This window comes from Lepidochelys kempii, chromosome 2 (assembly GCF_965140285.1).
Source record: "Lepidochelys kempii isolate rLepKem1 chromosome 2, rLepKem1.hap1, whole genome shotgun sequence".
Lineage (NCBI taxonomy): Eukaryota > Metazoa > Chordata > Testudines > Cheloniidae > Lepidochelys > Lepidochelys kempii.
This window is the reverse complement of record NC_136381.1, coordinates 236,726,537-236,738,920: the sequence shown is the minus strand read 5'-3', so window position 1 is coordinate 236,738,920 and position 12,384 is coordinate 236,726,537. Positions and strand designations below refer to the sequence as shown.

The window sequence follows — 12,384 nt, the reverse complement described above, 5'->3', positions numbered from 1 at the left end:
TCCCGGAGTCACAGCTCTGCTGCCAGCCTCCGTGGGGGGAGGGCAGATGGAGTTAAGGGGGCTGGCTTTGAGCACCTCCACTACTAAAAATGTTCCTGCACCACTGGCCTAGTTTGCTTACAGCTAGGGTGTCCTCTGTCCATAACCAAAATCTTCCCCCACATCTGAGATCATCTGCTGCCAACTCCTCTCCCCCGACTGAGGGACCAGGATTTCAGCCTCATTGTCAGTGAGGGGGTGTTCAATTAAATATTTTTTTTATCAGTGTGAACCCAAAGTAACTCCAGTGGAGTAACTGAGAGCAGACAATGCTTAATATCTTTACAAACACATAGTGAAACGTATGCAAAGTATGGGAAAATATTACTTTGGTTTTTCCAAGAACCCAGTTGTCAAGGCGGGCTTTTTCTAAGATAGCAGCACAGGTTTCAGGGCTGACCGGAGGATCATCATTTGTTTTGTAACAGATGAGGTAATACCTAAAAGACAAAAATATGATTCTTTATTACAGTAACATGGAATGAATGAAAAATGCAGCAATTCAGCTAAATGAAACCTAGTTTAAAATGTTTTTGTATGAAGCAATACATAATGTACTAAAAAGAAGAACATGCCAAAAATCACTGTGTGTTTGTATACGGCAAATAGAAACACAGTTTAAGGTGCATGAGAGACATCCTGTACTTCCTGGAGGGTTTTTTAGTTCTATTATCACCACTACAGGACTTTCAGAAAACATGCTGTCCAGTGAGAGTCTTTGCCAATTCATTGCCTTTACTACTTCTTTGCATGTTGTGGATATCCCTTTTGTGACATTCTGTACACTGGGGGAGCACCCTGTAACCCCCATATTCCTCATTTATATATAATTGTGATCTTGCATATAAAGCAGGCCGTGGGAGGTATCGGGGAAAGGTTATGATCTGCTGAAAGTCATTTTTCTACCCATATACACATATCATTAATGCAAATGAAATTGTAAGAATTGTGTTGTATGGTTTTCACTAAAATATGCTGTGGGTTTGGGAGGCGCCCAGATACTAGCTCTACAGAGACCATGACAAGGGGGGCAACCAACAACCGGGGGGGTGCTGTTGAACAGACATCACCAGCCATTGTCCAGCAAGGGAGCTACAATGCAGTGACTCACCTGCATGAGGCCACACCAAGGGAATTAATCAACCTTGCCTAGAGATTCAGCAATGCCCACCAGACATGCCTGGAGTTGTGTTCTACAAGCACATGGACTAAGGGTATAAAACAGAACACAGCGGCCACATGCTTGGCCTTTCTCCTGACCCCACCTATACTGCAAGCAACAAGGACACTGAGAAGACTTAAGACTCCAACACAGGAGACTGGCCCAGGTTTCAAGGGTGAAATCTGTGTACTATGAACTGCAATATACTGGTGTGTGTGTCTGTGTGAGAAAAACTGCTTAATCTAGATGGTGCCCAGTCTAACAGGGTTGACAGTTTAGACTGCGTGCTTATATTTTCTTTTCTTTTGGTAACTAACTCAGACTTTTTGCCTATCACTTACTATCATTTAAAATCTATCTTTTGTAGTCAATACATTTATTTTACTGTTTATCTTTACCAGTGAGTTTGCCTGAAGTGTGTGATAAATCTGCTCAGGTTTTCAAAGGCTAGTGTATATCCACTTTCCATTGATCAAGTGGTGAACCAATTAATAAATCTGCACGGCTCCTCTTGAGCAGTGCAAGACAGTATCTTCCTGAGGTACAGTGCTGAGAGCTGGCGGGATTCGGCTGGTTCATCTCTCTTTGTGATTCTTGAATGGCTCTGGGAGCATTCATGCAATCTAGCTGGGTGTAGGGCTCCACATGTGGTTGTGCTGAGTGATAACAGCACCTGGTGGGGTTTGCTGCTGGTCACCAGCAAGGCATTGTGAGACACAACCCAGGCTGGAGACAATTAAGGGGGCACAGCAGTCTCTCAGTCTCAGGCTGCATACCAGGGGTGCCATCACACCCTTATATCAGTAACAAAGAACATGTCAGTCATTTTTTTACAGTTGTTTTCTGTTTAAATGTATTCTTTCAACTACTGAATTTAATATCTCATACCCATGCCTCTGCCACCCCTAGCCTCAATTACAATATTTGGGGCCACAAAACTTCATCTGGTGCAGAAGGTGGCTGCCTACTAACTCCTTGCTGGGAGCATATTGCATGTGTGTTGCAGAGACTGTACTGGCTTACGGTTCTTTGCTGAATGCAATTTAAGGTGTTGGTCTGATCTATGAAGCCCTTTACAGTTTGGGTCCTCCATACTTTAGAGAATGCCTCTCTCTCCTCCTGTTTTAATCAGCATTTGAGATCAGCAGAAATGCTCTACGATGATCATTCCTGCATGTATTCAGCTGAAGACAGAGCATTCTTATGAGAGTGTGTCACCTTATCATTTGCTCCTCCTTTGCTTTGACAGAGTCTCAGTTTGGCACATTGCAAAGACTATTTGACCAGGCTTTTCCTGAGGAGGTAGAAAGTAGTGTGCAGAATTGCAGGCTCTCTCTAAAATCCGTGAATAAATTCCATGTCCCTCAAGAAATCTGTGTAACTAGCACTGCCTTCTCTTTACCCCATAAGTCTCAATAAAAAACTGCCAGCTGTTTAACAAAACTCCTTATGCTTTGGGACAGATCCTCCATGGGTGTAAATTGATGCAGCCTTGCTGAAATCGGTGGAGCGAGAGTGATTTACACCCGGGGAGGATCTGGCCAACTATGCTGTCTGCTTCCCCCCTTTATACTAGCAGTAAAATCTTAAAATGCAAAGCCCCAGACACATCTTGTTCACTTCTTGAAACTACTTTCAACAGCCTTCATTAAGCTGTGCTTTTCTGACACTGTCATGGCCCCCCCAGTGTGCTCCCCTGAAACAAATTTATCAAACCATTAGCTTGTTCTTCTTCTGTGTCTCTGTCATCAGTTGTCTACTTCTCGTACCTATTAGTTTTAAAAGCTTCTGTCAGAGTGGGTGTTATCTGCATAATTTCTTCAATATTCCCCCTGTAAATTTAAGATCTTATCCAGCAAAATGTCTGGCTTCTACATTTGTAAAAGAGAAATGCAAAATAATTGCTTAATCTCTTACGAGTGGAGCCTTTTTTATTTAAAATTCTCCCAGTCATAACAAGGGTGAGACTAGTCTCTTAACAAATGAATAATGCTTATCAACTACACTTTAAAAAACAAAACCATGCATTTATGCACGTCTACTTTAATCTTTAATGTGCAATACCCAGATCATGATATGCCTCTCTGCAAAGCTAGAGGCTGAACTAAGCTGGCTCTCAGTGGCTAGAGATACAGTAATGTGTTTTTGGAGGATGTCATCTTTTGCTCCAAATTCTAAGATTTAATTTAAAATATTAAGTTTCTAGCCCTTATAGTTCTGAAGAAAACTTTCAGACTGAGCAGGGTGGTGTCTGCCTGAGTCTGCAAAGAGCCTGAAACAATAGGTCAGAGATGTGTGATCTTTCCCTACAAATCAAAACGATGTGTTACCCTCATGTCTGAAATATTCTGTCTGTCCAGTCTAGCTTGTGATCTTTGACAAAGACTTGGTCTTTATCTGTGTTTTATACAGTGCCAAGCATGCTGATGACATTCAGCAAACATCAGACAACAATCATAGAAATACGCTCATATGTACATGTACTTACCGTTTGATGAAGTTAGCAAACAGTATGCGATGGGAATAACCCTGTCTCCGAATTTTTGCCGTCTCCAGAATTCCCGTATAGCGCAGCTGTACCAGCACTTTCTCTTTGTCATACTTGTGCGCCTGCCGGTCATTGTTTGGCTTGATGCAACGCACAAAATGAGGCTGGCCCACCACCATCTTGGATAATAAATCCATCAGAGAATACTTCAAGAAAATGGGGAAACATTTTCTGTTGTGATACATAAAAGCCGCCTATTGTACAAACACATCTGTGCATTTGAAATTTCATTTCACATGAGTGGTACTGTAGGTATAACTCCAAATCCATTTAAATTCTGCTAGTGGCTTAACTGTAGACAAATCAAGCTGAAATTCTAGCCTCTCTGACATTGACTATACTTGAGCCAAACATTACCTTCAGGCAAGCATGAATAACAAATTCCCAACCAGTATGTTCCCATAAATTGTAGTAATCTACAGTGCTAACAGCTAATTAAGCAAAAGCAGTTTTGTTTTTGGAAGCAGCAGTGTTTTTGATCACAGTTAAAAATACTCCAAAACAACGTGTATATTTTTTGCAAGTTTCTTTGATGGCCCATTGCGTTGCTGTTGGTGCTGCTGAATTGCATCAGCCATGTCATGTTCCAGATCGAGGAGCACAGCTGAGAACCGGCGAGCCCAGTTCACCTAGGGACATTGACTCTGACCACTGTTGTCAAAACAGAAAGGTATTAAATAAGAAATGCCTTTAAAATATGAAATGAATGGTTGTTTCAGGGTAAGCAAATGCTGCAGGATTGGGCCATCTATTGGGAACTGAATCTCGTTATTAGGAAATAAAAAAACATTTTTTCTGTGTTCCTGTATTTAGTATTTATATAAAATCCTCATTCACCTCTGAGACAGGAGCTGATGGGGGACACCAGGCATTAGAGGTCAGGCTAAGGATGGGAGGTTGAAGTGCGGGGAAGGAATGAAGATAACTAAACAGCCCCAACCATGTCTGGCCAAGCCCATCTCTTTCAGCACGTTCCTTTGGTTCTGTTATGGAGCCACTGGGTGTAAGTAACTATAGCTGCCCTCCCCAGGAGGAACCTGTGGGGAGAGCAGCAGCGGAAACACCAGTTCACAATTCACATTGATGCTTTGCACTGCTACCACCCAGCTTGCAGTCCAATCTGGCACAGGGAGGTTTGTAGCTTTCCATGCCAGCAGGGCTGAATCTGGACCTCGTGGTCCTGATGGGAATTGCTCCATTTTGCAGTATCCTATTAACACACAAATGATGAGGCTAATTCCTAATTCAAAATGACTCAAAGGAAAGTAGTAGCCAGGAGTAGTAAGATAGCTATGCGATAGCAGGCTAGACACACAACACCAGAGTAGGACTTCAAGCAGCATATATTCTGCATTAAAATCAGTATTTCCATTCCGGACAGATGCTGCACTGTGTGGCATAGTGCTAAATTAACTATCAATAGCTTGGTGATGAAGCTCAATCAGCTAATACAAACTAATGAATAAAAGAACTTGCTACCCAGATTTGCAGATGCATTTCTCAGTCACCTGTAGATTTCTGCATGCAAGTAAGGTAGTAGGATTCAGTCTGAATCCTCTTCTGCCTGCAACGGCAATCACGCTTTGGATAGCAGTTTCGACTGCACCACTGCTGTCAAGATTTAGTTAATCCCAATCCTTGTATCTGTTGCTAGATTTGTTGTATGCAGTGTATCATCAAACAATAACCCATACTCAGTGGGGACCCCATCCTGAAATAAATCTTTCCTGAACTCCCGCTTCTGGTCTTCAAATAACCCCCAATCTCTAAAAGCTCATCACCAGAAGGAAGCTCCTCACAGACCAGGACACCCAACTCAAAGCGGCACCAGATGCTGCCAGAACACCAGATGCAAAACTTGCAGACAAATCTCCACTGCTACAATGATCAACACCCCCCCACAATACACCTTTCAAGATCTGTGGTCTTACACATGCCTATCACATGATGTGGTGTACCTCATCCAGTGCACGAAAAGCTCCAATAACAACTATGTGGGTGAAACCAAACAGTCACTGCTCTCACACAGGAAAATGATAAAAGACAAAAACCACCATATCAGCGGTGGGCGAACACTTCACAGAGCAATCACTCTGTATCTGATCTCTCAGTCATCATCCTCAAAGGAAACCTGCCCAACACTTCCAGAAGACAAGCCTTGGAGCTTAAATTCATAACTTTGCTAGAAACTAACCACCACGGTCTTAATAAAGACATTGGCATTATGGCTTGTCACGGTTCCTCCCCCACTCTGAACTCTAGGGTACAGATGTGGGGACCTGCATGAAAAACCTCCTAAGCTTATCTTTACCAGCTTAGGTCAAAACTTCCCCAAGGTACAAAATATTACCCCCGTTATCCTTGGACTGGCCGCTACCACCACCAAACTAATACTGGTTACTGGGGAAGAGCTGTTTGGACGCGTCCTTCCCCCCAAAATACTTCCCAAAACCTTGCACCCCACTTCCTGGACAAGGTTTGGTAAAAAGCCTCACCAATTTGCATAGGTGACCACAGACCCAAACCCTTGGATCTGAAAACAATGAAAAAGCATTCAGTGTTTTACAAGAAGACTTTTAATAAAAAATAGAAGTAAATAGAAATAAAGAAATCCCCCCTGTAAAATCAGGATGGTAGATATCTTACAGGGTAATTAGATTCAAAAACATAGAGAACCCCTCTAGGCAAAACCTTAAGTTACAAAAAAGATACACAGACAGAAATAGTTATTCTATTCAGCACAATTCTTTTCTCAGCCATTTAAAGAAATCATAATCTAACACATACCTAGCTAGATTACTTACTAAAAGTTCTAAGACTCCATTCCTGTTCTGTCCCCGGCCAAGACGACTACAGACAGACACAGACCCTTTGTTTCTCTCCCTCCTCCCAGCTTTTGAAAGTATCTTGTCTCCTCATTGGTCATTTTGGTCAGGTGCCAGCGAGGTTACCTTTAGCTTCTTAACCCTTTACAGGTGAGAGGAGCTTTCCCCTGGCCAGGAGGGATTTCAAAGGGGTTTACCCTTCCCTTTATATTTATGACATGGCTTATTACAACCATCTGTAACCCACTAGCCCCCTTTTTCTGTCCTATGACTACAGGGGTGTTAATGGGCCACTTTCACCTTGAATGGTCCCTTAGAATATGTGCTAACTACTTACTAAACTATCTCTTTGACCTTGTATTTAGCTGGGACACTCTGAGGGCACATCTACACTTAAAATGCTGCATCAGTGCAGCTGCGTTGCTGTGGCATTTTAATGAAGATGCTCTAAACTGAGGGGAGCTGAGCTCTCGTTGGTGTAGTTAATCCACCTATCCAAGAGGCAGTAGCTATGTCGACAGGAGAAGCCCTCCCACTAACATAGCACTGTCCACATGAGCGCTTATGTCGGTGTAACTTATGTGGTTCAGGTGTGTAGGTTTTTCACATCCCGAGAGAGTAGTCATACCGATATAGGTCTTTAGGCGTAGACCCAGACCTCAGTACTTTCCCCCGACCTGAGACAGAGCTCTATGTAACTTGAAAGCTTGTGTCTCTCACCAGCAGTAGTTGGTGCAATGAAAGATATTATCTCACCCATCTTGTCTTGCTAGATTTGCTGTCAGTTCACAGAATCATAGAAATAAGAGTGGAAAAACTAGGTTCTCTATAACTCTCTGTCCAGACTGTTAAAAAATATCACCTAAAAATATCATCCTAATATGGCACTAGTACATTATCTAGCTTATCTCCCTGTTAGTAAGGGAAGGTGCTTTATTCTGTCTCCTAAACAAAGTATCTGTTATTCTTTGCTATTCTTTACCCTGAAAGTAAATAAAATATTTCCATAAGAAGCAGTAGCATAATCTGAGGCACCTTTATGTTGTTGCTGGAAGACGTGAATCAGTGGGAGTTGGGAAAGCAGGATCAGGCCCCAAATTAGCCAGCTCCAAGGGTCATGGTGGAGAAATTAGCATAAAGGAAATATAAATGTACCTGTGGACTTTGGCAGAAGCATTTGGAATATAGCATTTAAGAGCCCAGCTTATTAGTCAATATTAGGTATTTATACAGCCTCCATTACTGTAGTAGCTGAACATCTCACATTTTTTAATGCATTATGCTCCCAACCCCCCTGTGAAATAGGGAAGTGCCATGATCCCCATTTTACACATGGGGAATTTAGGCACAGAGATTAAGTGAGGTCCGACAGGAAGTCTGTGGTAGAGCAGGGAACTGAACAGGGCTCACCCTCGCCCCTGGACTATTTTTGCTCTTTTGTTACTCTGGTGGAATAATGCCTGAGCGTTGCACTCAGGGATTAATACCAAATAGTGATTATTCACAGGATTTCATTTGTTTGCAAAAATTACTCTGATTTTGTGACTCCGTGTCATTATAATCTGCAAAGGAAGGGAAGACTCATCACAGCAATGTTCTGTGGAGGGGCTGGAGAGCATGGCCATGTATAGGACAAGGGAATGGCACTGTCAGAGGAGAAGCCAGGGAGGTTAATTCAGTGCAGCAGCCTCATCACTGAAGTTCCTGTGGAGCACCAGGTGGAAATGAAATCTCCCATCTTCTGCTCAGACCTTGAAAGGGGTCCAATACCACGAGTCCCTGTCCTCCCTTGTGTCTGTCATCCTTGAGGCAAAGCAGTCCGGGGTGGCACAGGGATGTGTAATTTACATCATCTTGCACCCGGAAGCATGAAGTCTGGGCCTGTGACTAATTCTACTCCATCAAATGAAACATGAACCATCACATTACTCTAATCATGTATACTGCACTCGTCACTGTGGTATCTATGAACTTCACGAACGCCAGCTGCACCTTTATTGTCTTTGTGATTTGTTGTAGCTGAAATCACGTGTGTGCACCTGGAGAGGAAAGGGGCTGCATTTTAAAAGCTGAAAAAAACCGGTTACCTACCTTTTGTAACTGTTATTCTTCGAGATGCATTGCTCATGTCAATTCCAAGCAGGTGTATGCGCTCTACGTGCATGATCGTCAGAAGGTTTTTCCCTAGCGGTACCAGCCAGGTCAGCTGTGGGGCCCCCTGGAGTGGCTCCTTCATGACTGTGCATATGGGTCCCGACCTGCTGCCTCTTCAGTTCCTTCTTGCTGGCTACTCTGACAGAGGGGAGGCGGGGGGGGGGGGTGTCTTGGAATGGACATGAGCAACACATCTCGAAGAACAATAGTTACAAAAGGTAGGTAACCGTTTTTTCTTCTTCGAGTGATTGCTCATGTCAGTTCCAAGTAGGTGACTCCCAAGCAGTCCCCCGGAGGAGGGGTCGGAGTTCATCGAGTTGCAAACTGAAGCACTGCTCTACCAAACGTAGCATTGTCTCTAGCCTGCTGTGTGATGGCATAGTGCAATGGAAAGGTATGAATAGATGACCACGTTGCCCCCCTGCAGATGTCCTGAATGGGGACCTGTGCCAGGTACACTGCAGATGAAGCTTGTGCTCTCGTGGAGTGCACAGTCAGTGTCGGGGCTGGAATCTTTGCCAGGTTGTAGCACATCATGATACAGGCTGGGATCCAAGAAGAGATTCGTTGGAATGAGACTGGCAGTCCTTTCAGTCTCTCTGCAATGGCAATGAAGGGTTGTGTCGACTTCCTAAACGGCTTTGTCCACTCAATGTAAAAAGCCAGCACCTGTCTAACATCTAGGGAATGGAGCCTGCATTCCCTGTCATTAGCATGTGGCTTTGAGAAGAACACTGGTAAAAAGATGTCCTGATTTGGGTGAAATTGTGAAACAACCTTAGGGAGAAAAGCCAGGTGCAGCTGCAGTTGTACCTTGTCCTTATAAAACAACGTATAAGGGGGCTCAGACGTTAAAGCTTTGAGCTCCGAAGCTCTTCTGGCAAATGTTATAGCCACGAAAAACACCACTTTCCAAGAGAGGTAAACCAGAGAACAAGATGCTAGAGATTCGAAAGGGGGCCCCATGAGCCTTGAGAGGACCAGGTTAAGGTCCCATGGAGGGACCAGTTGCTACACCTGGGGGTACAGTCTAGACCTTTAAGGAAATGTCCAACTATGGGGTTAGCAAATACCGGCCACCCCTCTGCGCCCAGGTGAAAAGCAGAAATAGCTGCTAGGTGCACCTTGATTGAAGAGACTGCCAGTCCTTGCTGCTTTAAGCAGAGTAAGTAGTCCAGTATGAAGGGGATTGAGGACTGCAGCAGAGGGGTGCCCTTCTGTGTGGACCAAATAGAAAACATTTTCCACTTGGCTAGATAAGTGGCATGACTGGAGGGCTTTCTACTGCCAAGGAGAGCCTCCCTAAACGAATTGGAGCACTGGAGCTCTAACAAATTTAGCCCTGGATTTTCCATGCAGTGAGGTGGAGAGGCTGCAGGCTGGGGGTGCTGAAGACAGCCATGGTCCTGCATGATGAGGTCTGGAATCATGAGCAAGGTCATGGGCGTGTCCATCAAGAGGTTCAACATTGTGGAGAACCAGTGTTGGCGGGGCCATGCCGGAGCTATGAGGATCAGTGAAGCCTTGTCCTGCCAGGCCTTGAGGAGGACCTTGTGGATGAGAGGGAACAGCGGGAATGCATACAGCAGGCGTCCCGTCCACGAGAGGAGAAACATGTCTGTGATGGAGCCGGTGGTATGATTCAGGAAGGAGCAGAACTGCTGGCACTTCCTGTTGCCTCGTGTCGTGAGGCAACTTCCTGTTGCCCCAGGTCTACCTGGGGAGATCCCCACCTCAGGAAGATTCGTGGCTGTGGAAAGATCTGCTGAGGCGATCAGCCAGTTAATTTTGTGCCCCTGGCAGATACAACGCCTCCAACTGTATCAAGTGGGCAATGCAAAAGTCCCACAACCTGAGGGCTTCCTGGCACAGGGGAGAGGAGCAAGCACCATCCTGTTTGTTTATATAAAACATCACTGTGGTGTTGATGGCAACACCAAAATACAATTGCCCTGAAGTTGGGCCTGAAACGTCTGGCAAGCTAGACACGCTGCCCGTAGCTCCCTGACGTTGATGTGTAGTGATACTTCCACTTGGGACCATAGGCCTTGAGTTCTGAGGTTGCCCAGGTTCGCTCCCCACCCCAGTGCTGATGCATCTGTAACTAGTGACAGCAACAGCTGAGGTTTGGAAAACCGTACTCCCACACAGACTGTCTGTGGATTGAGCCACCACTGGAGGGACTCGAGAGCCTGGGGAGAAAGCATGACCAGACTGTCCAGATGGTCCTGGTTTGGTCTATGTGCTTGGGCCAGCCACGCCTGGAGGGGACGGAGGCACAGCCTTGCATGCTGCACCACATAAGTGCATGCTGCTACACGCCTGAGTAATTTTAGGCAGTTTCTGGCCGCTGTGGTGGAAACCGGTGGAGACCTTGTATGATGGCGCTCATGGCTAGAAAACGAGACTCAGGAAGGAACGCCCTGGCCTGGGTGAAGTCCAGGAGGGCCCTGATGAATTCTGTTCTTTAAGTGGGAGCCAGATTTGACTTCGCCATGTTGAGGATGAGATTGAGGAACATCGTACGTACCAGGTTCATGTGTTCCTCCAGCTGGGCTCGGCAGCGGCCCTTGATGAGCCAATCGTCTAGGTACAGGAAAACTTGCACCTGATACTTTCAAATGAAGGCTACCATGACCGCCATGCACTTGGTGAACACCCAAGGTGCCGCCGATAAGCCGAAGGGGAGGACTGTGAACTGATAATATGTGCCGCTGACCACAAATTGCAGAAACCATCTCTGGAAAGGGATTATGGAGATGTGGAAGTACCCATCCTTCAAGTCGAGGGCAGCGTACCAGTCCCCCGGATCCAGAGAGGGAATGATGGTGGCCAGGGAGACCATGTGGAACTTCAATTTCTTCATGAATTTGTTGAGGTTTTGCAGGTCTAAAATGGGCCTGAGCCTACCTTTGGCCTTGGGGTTTAAGAAGTAATGGGAGTAGAATCCCCTGCCCTGAACTCCAGAGGAACCTCCTCTACCTCCCCACACCAGCTGTAGGAGCGTTTGCACCTCCTGCACTAGAAGTTGCTTGTGAGAAGGGTTCCTGAAGAGGGATGATGAGAGTGGGCGGGAGGGTGGAAAGGAGCAGAATTGGAGAGAATATCCCAATTCTTCCATGCTCAGGACCCAATGGTCTGAGGTTATTTAAGCCCAGGCACAGTAGAAATGGAATAGACAGTTCACAAAGGGAGGGGAAGGATCCAGGTATTGAACTGGTGCTCTGTCCTTGGGCGCATCTTAAAAGTTTGGCTTTGAGCCCGAGGGCTGCTTAGCCGAGCCCTGCCCTGGGCCGAAGGAGATGGGAGGCCTGAGATGAGCACCTCCTATTACTTCTGTCCCTCTTCCTACTGTAGTCCTGTCTAGGAGGGGCAGGATAGAATTGTTGGGCAGCCTGGGGTTTAAATATCTTTCTTTGTGGGGCTGGTGCATACAGCCCCAAAGACTTGAGCGTCGCACGCGAGTCCTTAAGATTATGCAGCCTTGAGTTTGTCTGCTCCACAAAGAGGCCAGAGCAGTCAAAGAGCAGGTCCTGAATTGTGTTCTGGACCTCATGTGGCAGCCTGAGACCGGTAGCCAAGAGCTGCTTTTCATAGCTATGATCGTGCCCAGAGTGCAGGTAGCTGAGTCAGCTGAGTCCAGGGTGGCCTGAAGA

The 12,384-nt window shown here is 45.5% G+C and overlaps 1 protein-coding gene across 1 annotated transcript in view; it reads right to left on the bottom strand.

The window, feature by feature from the left end:
* Nucleotides 1–12,384, bottom strand: part of MYO3A (myosin IIIA) — a 194,088-nt gene that overhangs the window by 38,726 nt on the left and 142,978 nt on the right. The window contains exons 26-27 of the mRNA XM_073334312.2: nucleotides 3,690–3,895; nucleotides 368–479 (exon numbers count right to left, since the gene is read on the bottom strand). Coding sequence (XP_073190413.2) covers nucleotides 368–479; nucleotides 3,690–3,895 — 318 coding nt within the window. The remainder of the gene's footprint in view (nucleotides 1–367; nucleotides 480–3,689; nucleotides 3,896–12,384) is intronic.